This window comes from Macaca nemestrina, chromosome 9 (genome assembly GCF_043159975.1).
Source record: "Macaca nemestrina isolate mMacNem1 chromosome 9, mMacNem.hap1, whole genome shotgun sequence".
Classification (NCBI taxonomy): Eukaryota; Metazoa; Chordata; class Mammalia; order Primates; family Cercopithecidae; genus Macaca; species Macaca nemestrina.
This window is the reverse complement of record NC_092133.1, coordinates 8,685,397-8,699,025: the sequence shown is the minus strand read 5'-3', so window position 1 is coordinate 8,699,025 and position 13,629 is coordinate 8,685,397. Positions and strand designations below refer to the sequence as shown.

Below are 13,629 nucleotides of genomic sequence, written 5' to 3'. Positions count from 1 at the left end.
CACCAACAAAGCACCCGGGACCAACTGTGAGTGCTTAATGAGATGCCCAGGGAGCTGACAAATAGATGGCGACCCACATTGGAGTAACTGCATTTTGGCCTGTCTGCGTGGATAGTGGTCACTGAGAAATTTAAACAATATAACTGCAAATGTATCTGGAACACTACACATGTGCAAGGTAACGCAAACTTCTGTTATAAAAAATTGGCTGAAAATTTCCTATTACACATGAAGAGGGTGGGAAGGTTGGTGAACCATCCTTCAGCACCTGTCGGGGTGGGACAGAGGCTCTGCAAGCAGACAATGCTTTTGCCCGAGTCAGGTTTATATAGCCATGGAAACACAGAGGAAACGCGGCTGGCTTTTCAATCCCATTCTAGCTTCCGATGCAACACCCCCGGAGAATCCCGGGTGAAGCGGGTGGAATCAGCTCCAGAGGCATTCCTGCTACTAACCCTGGAAAGCTGAATCATGAGCATGTTCCAAAAGCAAGTACTCAGTAACCTCAATCGAGCACCTTTACACTGGAAGTCAAGAGTAAATTTTACAACTCCCCATACAATCGGGAGAACCCATACTGTGGAATAGCCTACAAATCAATGGGGCCTGGGCTCTTCAGTAAGTCCAGTGTCTCTGAAAGTCAAAAAGCCCAGGGGATAATTTTAGCCTAAGGAGACTAGAGAGATGTAACAACTGAACACAAAGCATGACCCTTACCTATTGCACAGGCAGAGACGTGGGGGGAATGCGGATATGCATCCTGTATTAGACAATACTGTTCTGAGGTTAGATTCCTGGGGTTCCTTCCAGTATTGGGAGGGTGTAGGAAATTGGATAAAAGGTGCCATGCCATAGGTACTCCAGAGTAAAGGGCTACCCCTGCATTTTTTCAGATGGTTCTGGAAGAAAATCCATCACCTACTCACACACGTGTCTATTTATATGTATATCTCTATTTCTATCTCCCCTCCAAGAAATCTGGAAAACTGAATGGCATATTGGTGTTCACTGTACTATCCTACCAACCTCTCTGTAGGTTTTTATAGTTCGCGAATGTTTACTTTAAAAAACCCCTTTAACGTCAAACTCCTTATACTGAACAACCGGAATGTCAGTGCTTTTGTGATCTTGCAGTGCAGAGTTCTGTGGGGCCGTGGAGTCACTCAGCAGAATGTCTACAATGTCCCCACCCCGTGTGGCTTGAGCCACATCTACTTATAGGACAGATAATTCCATATGGGGCAGCTGCAGGGGAAGGCCTGTGGGTTGCATATTCCTGTCTGCAAACTGGTGCTCAGCTACTGCGTGTGCGTGAAGGGGTGCAGAGGGGCTGCGGAGCCACCTTCGCTTCCCTCCGAGAGCCACCCTGTAGGGCAGTACCAGCAATCACCCTGAGCAAAGAGCAGCCCTGTAGCACCGACCCCGCCGTCTGGCAGGCGCACTCACCCCCAAACCCAGATCCACACGGTGGTTCCTTACCACCCGCTATCTGGGAGAGTACAGTGCTTAATCAACACTTCAGAGTTTTGTCCCCAGGTTTCCATTAGATTTTAATTATGTTTATTTTTCTTTTCACGAATAGAACACTTCCAGACATTTCCAAAGATACCAGGGACATGAACACACCACGAGGGGCAATGCTGGGCTCTTCAGGAATCTCATAACATCAGGGAATTCAGCATCGTAAATATCTTAATCCAAAACAGGTAAAGTCCTGAGATTTCAGGAAGTGAAAAAAGATGGCCCTAATCAACATCATCTTTCATATGCATAATACACGGAAGACATGGACCTCAGGGCCCACCAGCCCTGAAACTGTCCTCCTAGTCCCCGACCCCGCCCCAGAAGCCAGGCCTTGTCCTAAGCCAAGGCCAGGCCCATGGCCAAGGGCACCCAGCAGAGGGTGCCGATGCTGTGCGGTGTTGGAATCGCAGGAGGGACTCTGGCTTGCGGGGGTGGCACAGCCAACTCAAGGGAGCAGCCAGCAAGATTTGAGTGAGGGACTAGGTATGTTTGGTAAAACCGCCAAACACGCTCTTACCTTCACAAATTCTGTCCAATCGCTGTCTCTTGACTTTGTGCTTATCCACAAGGGCCATTCTTTATGGAACTTTGCAACTCTCAGATCAAAAGGCAAAGCAGTCCTCTAAGAACTTAAGGGAACTCGCAGGAGTCTGCGTGCATGACGCCACTATGAACCCTGAAACAAGGAGAAAAGAATCCTTACTCTCTGGAGACCCTCTGGGCACAGGACAACAGCTCATTGGGGACTTAACTGCTACTTTCTATAAGGGAACCTGCCGTCCGGACTCATGGGACTTGCTCTCTTCTCAAAACATGGGAATGGTGGTTGTCCCAAGTGCATCTCAGCCGCCTCCTGCTTATCATCTCATAATAGAAAGCAAGTGAATGCACACGAGACAATCGTCAGTTATTTCTGGAAGCAGCAAATTCCAACAGACCTCTTGCTTTTAACTTTAAGGCTATAAATGCCAATTTACTGACCAATTTGAAGTATAATAAATTGTGTTCCAGTGGCAGAGACCAAGTGACAGCCAGTTGGACCTGCCCCGGACGCACTCGCACTGAGATGCAGACATCCACTGCGGCAACTTGAGGGGCTCTGCCAAGGCCTTTGAGTTACAACAACGCTTTCCAAAACAGCAGCGCAGGGGACAGGGGTCAAAGCCACAGCTCAGCACAACACAAAATCCTGACCCTATCACGTGAGAACGCGGGTGGGAAGCCCCAGCAGCTCCTAACCAACGTTCGTCCGGTGCCACCTTCCTGAACCTTCCTTGCCGCTGGAGGGGACTGCAGTCAGCACCAGCAAGGGCAGGGTCCCAGGCTGCTGGCCTTGACACTGGGTCCCACCTATATGGGCTGAAGTATTTCTTATCGAGAGAGTGTAAGCATCCCCATGACGTTTCAGACAGAGGTGAGGCAGATGGAGGAGGCAAGAAAGGGTTTCCCATGTAGTTTGGGGTATGTGGGATTCCTTAGAGGGAGACCTGACTGAGGCCCGGGGAAGAGGAGCTGCTGCCCATCCTCCTTCTGGAAGGGTCAGGATCTGAGCACTTTGGAAGCCTCTGACTATCACCAATGTGCCAGGTGAGGTCCAGATCATTAACTGCTGTCCCCAGTATCCCAGCTTTTGAGTCACTGCTCTGGAACTGCATTCTTTACATTGATTAAAGAAGGCTTGGTGAATCTTGGCCAGGCGCAGTGGCTCATGCCTATAAGCCCAGCAGTCTGGGAGGCCGAGGCAGGCGGATTATCTGAGGTCAGGAGTTCGAGACCAGCCTGGCCAACATGGTAAAATCCTGTCTCTACTAAAAATACAAAAATTAGCTGGGTATGGTGGCAGGCACCTGTAATCCCAGCTACTCGGGAGGCTGAGGCAAAAGAATCATTTGAATCTGGAAGGTGGAGGCTGCGGTGAGCTGAGGTCATACCACTGTACTCCAACCTGGTGACAGAGCAAGACTCTGTCTTGGGAAAATAAAAAAAAAAGGCTTGAAGAATCTCAGTTGGGAAGCACAACATTTAAGGCCCACTCTATTGTCTTCTGTGTTTTTTTTTTCCCCCAAGGAACACAATTAAATCAGTCTTATTTTAAGAACATCACCACAACCACATACACACACACACACACAGAAAAAGGGGTTCTCAGTGGAAAGAAAGAGGAGAGATGGAAGACAAAAGTGAGGCCCAAGGGGTAGAAATGAGGATGATGATGTACGGCCATCAGTTATGCAAAACATTAAGAGTTACTTTATCAAAAGGTCAGACTCAGGTCTACCAGGTTTCTGTAAGTGAATGGCTAATTTCCCAGCAACGAGGCTAAAAAGGCATCCGAAAGATTTATGGCGATAATTACGTGATTTTCAATAAAAGAGCTAGGAAAAAGCACAATTTCCAATCATATAAATAATTAATGTAACATCCCTGGGATACCAAACCCCTTCAACGATTGGGAAGTTCCCCCAAAACGGGGAATGACCATATCTGATCCGTCAGGAGATGAAGGTTGTCCTAGAATGTGTGGGGTTACCTTTGAGCAGATCCATATGGATATATTTTAAAAACTAGTTTTGCTAGTGTTGGCTTTTTTATTTTTGGTGAGACAGGGTCTGCTCTTCACTCAGGCTGGAATGCAGGGACAAGCTCATGGCTCACTGCAGCCTCAACCTCCCAGGCTCAAGCAATCCTCCCACCTCAGCCTCCTTAATACCTGGTACTACAGGCATGTGCCAACATGCCTGGCTAATTTTTGTATTTTTTGAAGAGATGGGGTTTCACCATGTTGCCTGGGCTGGTCTCGAACTTCTGAACTCAAGTGATCCACCCCCTCAGCCTCCCAAAGTGCTGGGATTACAGGCGTAAGCCACTGCACCTGGCCAGTGCTGGCCTTTCTGAAAGGCAACCACACAAAAAAAGAGTCCCTAACTGTAGCCAACTTGAGAGTTACTGGAGGTGGGGCGAGGGGCCAAATCTGGGCTTCTGTCCATGTCCCCCACCCACAAGTGACTCCAGGTGAGGTTGACCACGGAGGCTCAGGCCAGCAATTGTCATTTGCTCAGGCCCAAGCTCTGATGGCCAAACTGCAGTCTGGCTCCCCCTCAACTCTATTGTAAAAACAGAATTCCACATCAGCTGCATCATCCAAGGGGGGAAAAGAATTAATTAGTTAATTTTTGTGAAGACCTCGGAGATGAAAAATGACAGCATTATAGTCTGAGGCAAGGCGGGTTTCACACCCTCCTCCCCCAATCCCCAAGTGAGGCGTAATCATTCTTTTTGCTTTCCTTTGAATTTTAATTTGTATAATTAGATGGCTTCCTGAAAAATTGATAAGTAGAATTTCAATCATGCAATCAAAGGAAAGATCAGCCATCAGCTTCCACAAACGCCAACATTCTACTATTAAAAAAAAAAAAGAGGCTGACTCCCATGTCTGGCTTTTTTGGGGGGTGGGGGGAAAGGGGGATCACCCTCTGTTCTGGCCCTTCTGTGGGTTCCTTTTTGCACACCCTGGCCAGTGGCACCGACCCATGTTTAGCGCTGGCCATCTTGGCTCCCAAGGCCACCAGCCTCTGGGTCTGGTCTGGGCAGTGACCATTGATTTGTGTAGCCTGAATCCCCTCCCCCGATATTTCTTTTGCAACAAGAATGTATGAAATGTGACATTTTCCTCCTTAGCCCTCCCAAGGAGCAAGCTATTTACGAGGACTTAATTACCACAACCATCTTCCAATGACAGCCACAGGCCCTCCTTGGAGCTGAGCTGCACACAGCGGACTCCAGCTGGTCTCCATGCTAAACAAGCCAGCACCCCCGGTCCACACTGGCTCTGGGCTCCCTGACATCATCACAGCTCTCTTGGTGATGCCTGCTACAAAAACCAGCCTCTGCCTTTATTTTAAACCAGTTTCCACTCATAAATCAATTTCCCCCCCAAAAAACACCAAACAACATGGGCACAAATAAGGAAGGAAAAAAAGTAGGGGGAATGTGTTTCACTATTCCACTTCTGCTGAAATGGCTCCTCAAACCATGTTAGTGGCGGAACTGTGGGTGGGGAGTTCTAGACCCTGCTTGTGGAATGAGCTTGGATGAGCTGTTCTAAAGACTCAGGCTCCTTGTTTGTAGAATGGGATGTCACTGTGATGTCCCAAAGTGGCAGTGAAGACCAACCAGTGAGAATGTGCACAGCTCTGCGAGCTGCTCCTGCCTTTCCTCTGACACCCTCTTGCACACTAACCCGGCAGGGAACACTCACTCCCTTCTGGCTGAGGCTGGGAGGTAAACCTCAGTGAAGTTCACGGTCAACAGGAAAGCTGTATCTTTTCAAAAGGAAAAAGAGTGCCCTGAAGCCAAACCTCACAAGAAGAAACACTGCCCCCCCCAAAAGGGAAGTTTTGGGGAGTCACAGCCAAACCCCAACCAAAGATCAGAAACGTGGACCTCAAATTTTATTTGCTTGAAGTGAGGGCTGTGATCCAGGGCTGAAATATTTGGTGTCAGGACATTCAGCTCCCTTCTGAAGACGAACAAGGCTTGGAAAAGAAAGCCACTTGGAGATACTTGGTGGTTTGCAGAGGGGACATGTATGGAAGATGTGTTCCGTGGAGGTATCACAGAGAATGTCAGATTTTTAAGAAATTAGAGAACAAAAAGGAAAAACGGCACATTTTACAACCCCTTGCTTGGCTATCAAACTCCAACACATTCAGAAAGGGCAGGATTTCTAAAATCTGGGCAGGTTAATTTTACTCAATGACCATCACCAGCTCCCTCGCTGCCATCATGAGGTTCTCTACCAAGTGCCCTTAGGTTACACAGCACAAAAACCCAGCCCATTAACTCAGTTTTATAGACCCTCTCGATTTCTTTTTTTCTTTTTTTTGAGACAGAGTCTGCTCTGTAGCCCAGGCTGGAGTGCAGTGGCGTGATCTCAGCTCACTGCAAGCTCCGCCTCCCGGGTTCACGCCATTCTCCTGCCTCAGCTTCCCGAGTAGCTGGGACTACAGGCGCTCGCCACCACACCTGGCTAATTTTTTGTATTTTTAGTAGAGACGGGGTTTCACCATATTAGCCAGGATGGTCTCGATCTCCTGATCTTGTGATCTGCCCCCCTCCCCCAGCCTCCCAAAGTGCTGGGATTATAGGTGTGAGCCACCGCATCCGGCCGACCCTCTCGATTTCTTGACTCCACTTCCTAGTCTTCATCAAGAATAGGCAGCTGAAGGGATTTATAGAAGGCATGCCTCTGACTGTGCCTTTCTTCAAAATGAAATTTCTTTCAAATCCAGTTAAACATGATGATGGCTTTCAATTCTTTCAAGGACATCTACTTAAACATTCTGTTAATAAAGGCAGACCGAGTTTCACAATATGCTCACAAATTAATATCATCGTAGTTAAGCAAGTTCTGGCAAAGTTCTCTGAATGTGTCTCTGGAGAACTCAGGTTTCATTGTTAAGTATGAGTGGGGTGTAGATTTCATGTTTGAGAGGTTGAGGCAGGAAGAAAAGACCCCAGCAACCCAGACAGCCGCATCGATGCACAAGGTCCACCACCCTTCTGAGCCTGGGATCCCAAAAGACAGGACTCACTCCTGAAAAGCTTCCTTCACCGAAGCCTCCAGGGCCTCTCAGTGCACCCGCAGGCTCAGCTAGAAGCCTGTGTGGCCTCTGTGCCAAGATGAGGAGGCAGCAACAGTCTAGGTGGCAGTGACACCCAGCACTTGCACGCATAGCCGAGGATCCTGTCCGGGCGGTGCCATTGGCACATCTGCAGATTCAGTGCCAGTTAACAGTGCCTTGAGAACACCAGCCCACCAATGACACCTGCCCAGAAAATACTCTGACTTTTCATCTGGAGTTAATAGAGCGACAGGTGCCCAGGCCACCTCACAAGAACACATTCCATAAGCTTCAGAAGCCAAACTTGTGCAACAGATGCCTTTCTTAGGAAGAGAGCTGGGCAGAATCTTCTGAACAGGTGATGAGCATTTTATTTTGTAAACTACACTTGGAAAAAACTACTAAAAACCAGACATAAGCAGGGCACGGTGGCATGTGCCTGTAGTCTCCCTCCTCAGAAGGCTGAGACGGGCAGTAGTCTTGAGGCTGCGGTGTGCCAGGATTCCACCTGTGAATAAAGCTACTGCACTCCAGCCTGGGCAACCTAGCGAGCCTGTCTCAAACTTAAAACAATGGCAAAACCAGATATAACAAAATAAATGTCCTAAAGGAGTCAGGGATCAGATCAGTGGGTCAAAAAGCACTGGCCCAGCCTTTGATTAAATGGCAACCATAACACCAGAGTTAATAACAAAATTACTAAAACTACTTTAAGGAAGGAAATGAAGCTTTTTGAGAAAATTAGGGTAGGAAATGAGCTTAGAGGAGCCAATTTTCAGAATGGCTGCTATGGACCACATGCTTGTGTACCCTACAATTCTTCCATGTTGAATGCTGAACTCATGGATGTTCAAACCCTAATTCTCACAGTGATGTATCTGGGTGCTGGGCCTCTGAAGGTGATTCGCAAAGCTTTGCCCTCAGAAACAGGATTAGCACCCAGTCCGTAGTACCCAACAGACGATCTCGCTGCTCCACGTGAGGACACAGCCAGGAAGTCCACAAGCCAGCAAGCAGGCCCTCCCAGATCCTGGATCTGCCAGATCGTTGGTTTTTCACTTCCCAGGCTCCAGAGCTGTGAGAAATAAAGTCACTCGGTCGATGGTATTTTTCTTACAGCAGCCCAAACTAAGATGATGGCCAAAAGTGACTATTGCTTCCTGATTATTAATTTTTGCAAATTTAGTTTTATGTTTTTGGGTATTAAGAGGGTGTCTGACTTCCAATATACTACCAATACAATGGTATACAGGAAAATCTCCCTTTCCAAGAGCCCCCATACCCCATGCCCTTAAGGTAACTAGCAGGACCCTTTCTTATTTTTTTTTTTTTTAAGACAGATTCTCTCGCTTTGTTGCCCAGGAAATCTCGGCTCACTGCAACCTCCACTTCCCGGGTTCAAGTGATTCTCCTGCTGTAGCCTCGCAAGTAGCTGGCATGACAGGCACACACCACCAAGCCCACCCCTTTTTTGCATTTTTAGTAGATACAGGGTTTCACCACATTGGCCAGGCTGGTCTCAAACTCTTGACCTCAGGTGATCCACCCCCCTTGGCCTCCCAAAGTTCTGGGATTACAGGCGTGAGCCACCACGCCCAGCCGTGACCCTTTCTAATATACACACTGAAGCTTCACTCTGGTTCTACCATCAAAGAAAGACTGGGGAGCTCATATTTCCCCAGGGAGCACCCAGCAGCCCAACCCCAGGGTGACATTGTCACACCCTGGTCACATGCCCTCCATCAGTTCCAAGGGCCCTACCCTCTAATTCCCTAGGGCTGATGCAATGCAGGCAACCCAGCTGTGGCCAACACAGGGCTACAACCCACTTCCGACACCCCAAGGCTAGGTACGCTACAGAATTCACAAGTGCTTGGGTTTAAAAAAAAAAAAAAAAAAACATGGCCTCCATAATCTATTACGGTGTACTCTCAAATCAACCATCTAAATATCTGTGCCAGAACAGATAATCATACTGACTCAACTGGATTAAGAAAGAATATAAAAAATAGACTCCACAATTTAGGGCAGGCCAAATTCAGCCGCTATCAGAGTATTTTAGAATTTGGATATGAGGGCCAGGCGTGGTGGCTCATGCCTGTAATCCCAGCACACTGAGAGGGCAAGGAGGGCGGATCACATAAGGTCAGAAGTTCGAGACCACCCTGGCCAACATGGTGAAACCCTGTCTCTACTAAAAACACAAAAAATTAGCCGGGCATGGTGGTGCACACGCCTGTAATCCCAGCTACTGGGGAGGCTGAGGCATGAGAATCGCTTGAACCCAGGAAGTGGAGGTTGTAGTCAGCTGAGATCCTGCCACTGCACTCCAGCCTGAGTTACAGAGTAAGACTCTTATCTCAAAAAAAAAAAAAAAAAAAAAAAAAAAAAAATTTGGATATGAGGTTAAGGAATGTGGATATGTAATTCTGTTCTGTCCATCTAACTCCCACCAAAAATTCTTAGGGGCTTTGGAATGACCAAAAAATTCAAAGTGAAGCCCCCATAAGCTGCACAGGGTAAGAAATCTCAAAGAAACGTACACAAAGTCTCTGAGCACATGGAGCCAGTGCTAGGAGACGGCACACTATGAGGCTCTGGGCTGCCACACAGAAGGAGGTGAGCAAATCTAAAACCCAGGCTTTCCTTCGGCCAAGAAAGCTGAGCAAATCCTCCTGCTTTGGTTAAGGGTTGTGAGCACACGAAAATACATTTCCTGATGTTAAATGCAAGACTCCAGAATTCTAAATATTTTCACTTGCTAAAAGCTATAATCAAGAACAGAAGATTTGAGCAGAAAGAATTCGTGATTTTCCTAATTGGTTGTTTGATTTGTGTCATAATGGAAATTAAGTGTTGGTCTTTGTTGCTAAAGAAAATGAGCTGTTCCTGTGTTTAGGATTTTCACACATTTTAAAAGCACTTGTCTGTCTTCCAAATATGCCTTAAAAATAAACAGTATATTCGTTTTAATAGTGTTATTTAGTACTAAAGGCTAAGCAAAAAAAGGGATAAAAGCAAATAAGCAAACAAACTAAATGACACCTCTATTCCTGTCTGTTTAGACATGAGGAATCAGGAATGCAAATTAATTTTTCCTTTTCCAGTTTTCTCTTTCGTACTCTGGCATGAACATTTTGATCTATAGCTGAGAAGTCTGGTTGAACAGAGAAAAAAAATTAGTGATCTCAAACTCTATGCAGACAGAAGTGGTTCCATCAGAAAATGCATCTTTTGTCACATACGGTGTGCAAGAAGTGATTCTAGAATGTTTATATCTGAACGTCACGCAGAAAAAGCATCCAGAACGTTGGAAGGTTCTCATGTCATGCCTGCAGAAGGGCAGTGGGCCATGGTAAGTAAGGCCATTCAGGTGGGTACTCCTGTGCCCCTAAAATCGCCAGGGCAAAATCTGCAGCCTGTGATACAACTGGGCACACACAATGCATCTGTTGTGTCCAGTATGGTGTAAAAGCCATGGGGACTGATGGCCACTAAAGGTTCTTTGAACGTGAGGACTTGCAAAAGCAAGAGCCACCAGGCTACACCTCTTGGAGAGAAAAATCTGGAGGTTATATGCTAAACCTATGCAAAACTTAATACAATTTATTAGACTATGTATTCAACTGTCAATTGTAATTATATGATAAAACACTGTGTTATATGTATCATAGCGTATATAATAAACTGTTAATGAGATAATGTTAAACATTGCTGTGTTAGTATATGAAATGGGAGAAGATTTAATCCTCTTAAGGTAACTTTTAATTATTTAGCTTATACTTAACACATGAATTGCCTTTGTATTTAAATATCGAATAAAGGCAATTATAGGAAATAGCTACTTATCAAATTGCAATGATGAGATATGAATTTGTAAAAAAGTCTTCAGGTTAGATTTTTAAGATGTCTGCCTTTGGATTTTGCCTCAGAGAGGCCCGGAATCCTCGACTGATTTTGTGGGGACTCTACTGTCCTTAGGGGCCTTCTGAGATCCCAGCCCACTCATCTCCTGACACTGTAGGGTCCAGAATGCTCGTATAAGGACATGCTCTCTGCAGTCTCTGCTTGCTCTCAAAACCAATGGAGACCACCCTCGTGGGCTGACCTTTTCCTGCTGCAGCCCGTCCTGGGAGCTGGCCCAGTCCAAGGGAGGCCTGGTGTCCAGCGATGGGGCCCTTTGGCCGGCAGAGGGCACTGCACACCCTGCATGGCCTTCCAGAGGCCTCTTGGCCATGAGTCACCATCCTCATTTCTATCCCAACTTGGGCTCTACAAGCACCTGGAGAAAATAAGATCGGCTACTCCTAGAAGGGAAGGCCTGGTCCCATGGATGAGACGCTACATTTCCCCGAAAATTCTGGATGTGAAAGAGGCAGAAGGCTTCACCGTTCCAGCAGCAGATGCTTCGTTTCCAGGAGCATGATATGCCGGAGAAAGGGAATGCAGTGCCAGCCCCTACCTGTTGTCTATCTCCTGAGATGCTAGCTGGGGGTCCCACTTTCACAGCTGAGTGACTTGAGGTACAGGCCAAGAAGCAGGGAGGCTCCCTGCCCAGGGCGTGGGGTCCCCGACTCAAGGTAGCCAGGGGCCACCCTGACAAATGATTTTTCCATTATGCCCGGTGATATCAACCAGTCAGTGTTGAAAACTGGAAACAACTTGGTAGAGGCGGAACACACACACAGAGAGGAAGGTGCTGGGGACGGGCCAGCCGGGCTGGGCTGCTCCACACATGCCCATTAGGCTTTCCATTACAAAGGAGAGTTTCTGGGGCACTATGCACACTTGATCAATAGGTGACTGCTCAATTTGACTCAACACCAGGATCAGTTTGCTGTGAGACAAGTATGATCTCAAGATATACAACTTATTTCCTGGTAGACACTGATTTAGAAAGGAAAGTGGGGAACGGGGGATTTTTCCAACCTTCCCCAGGAATTGATTCTGGCCAGAACGCACATTAATGTGCTCTCTGGCCTCAATTTGCCCGCCTGGTCTCTCACACACACACACACCCCCCATTCACCAAGTTCTAAGATGCTGGCCACCTCTTGTCCACACAGGGAGGGCACCTGACAGTTTCTGGTTGGAGAAGAATAGGAGGGGCTGGTGTAGCCCACTAATGCCCCAGTAGAGGAGACACATGTACCTAATTCAGTCCCCACCGTCACAGGACACTTTCTTACCATCATTTCAAAGTCGCCACAGCTGCCACAGCAGCAGGACGCCACTGGGTGATACAGCACACGCTTGGTCTGACTTGGCAGAGGATGCCTTTGGATAGACGTACAGATCCTGGGGAGTCCCCACCTGAGCTCCGGTGCCGCCTCCCTCAGGCAGCCTCTAGGATGTGCCTCTCTACCTTCTCTTCATGGTTCTGACGTCACAAATACCTCATAAGCTTGCCCCAAATCACATTTAGTGGGACTTGCTTTCACTTTCCCGGAAGAGGTTCGTCTGTACAACCCACTTCAGTGTGGAACCTTCAGCAAGGAACGAGGGCTCCCTGGTGGCCAAGGAGAGGTGGAGACCTGCAGGCATGGTCGAAGACGGTGGGAAAGGGGGGTTCGAGCTGGACAGGCAGAGATAAGCTATCAAAGCAAACACTGGCTGGGCTGCCAAGTGTCTGGACAGATTATCTCAAAAACAAGCAGGACAGCTCCCTCCAAAGGGGCCGACCTGTTGAAGGAGTGGGGACCCAGCCTTCCAAGTTCCATGCCAGCCAGGTGACAGAGTCAAACCAAATCAAGGCTCTTGAGCCACCCGCTCCAACTCTTCTGCCCAGCCTGACGTGACCAGGCCAGTGTGGCCACCGCCCCAATGCACAGCTCAGCTCCCGAAATCCCACGTCTGAGGGGCCAACCCTCTGGGACACCAGGAGTTTGGGCATGTAGTGGGAGAAAAGTGTTCTAGGCGCCTGAGGTAGCCCATCCTTCATTTCAAGTAAGGTGTCACTCATGTAAAGGTTGGCACCCAGGAGAGCCAACTCAGACCTCAGGAGTAGAGGAGTATGTTTGCTTTATGAGGGCAGATACTCTATGGCTGGTCCTTACAGATATTCCCAATTCCATAGTGCGTCTCTATCACCGGAAGCCGCTCTGCAGCCTCACGGGGGCACCGGTACCCTGTCTCCTGCGAGAGGCCGTGGAAATGATAGGTAGAAATCAGACGTCCCTAACTCCAGAAAGTCTCTAGATTCAAAGGCACCGCTTCCCAGACCTTATCTTTTCAACCTGAGTCATAAAGAGAAAAATTTTCATCTTATACACAGCTATTTAACAACATGAAATAAAATAGCTTGCAGCTACTCATTTTGCTTAACACGGTTTTCAAGTGGAGGACGGTTGTGTAACGGAAACCCAGAGGGAAGAAAGCTTTGTTTGGTATCCATGATTGCGCCCAAAGGGAGAGCGGCGCCTCGCAGAGTCTGATGGGGAGGAGGAGGGTGGGACACTCCTGTGTCACACAAATTCATCTT

General features: G+C 47.7%; 1 protein-coding gene across 8 annotated transcripts in view; it reads right to left on the bottom strand.

Annotated features, from left to right (window-relative positions):
- Positions 1-13,629, bottom strand: part of LOC105470205 (C-terminal binding protein 2) — a 172,599-nt gene that overhangs the window by 48,943 nt on the left and 110,027 nt on the right. For 7 of the 8 annotated variants that reach the window (XM_071068955.1, XM_071068952.1, XM_071068956.1 and 4 more), the window contains exon 3: positions 2,042-2,200. The exons of the other annotated variant lie outside the window; for it this stretch is intronic. In XM_071068955.1, the coding sequence (XP_070925056.1) occupies positions 2,042-2,099 (58 nt within the window). In that variant the 5' untranslated portion in view covers positions 2,100-2,200. The remainder of the gene's footprint in view (positions 1-2,041; positions 2,201-13,629) is intronic. 8 annotated transcript variants of the gene reach the window in all.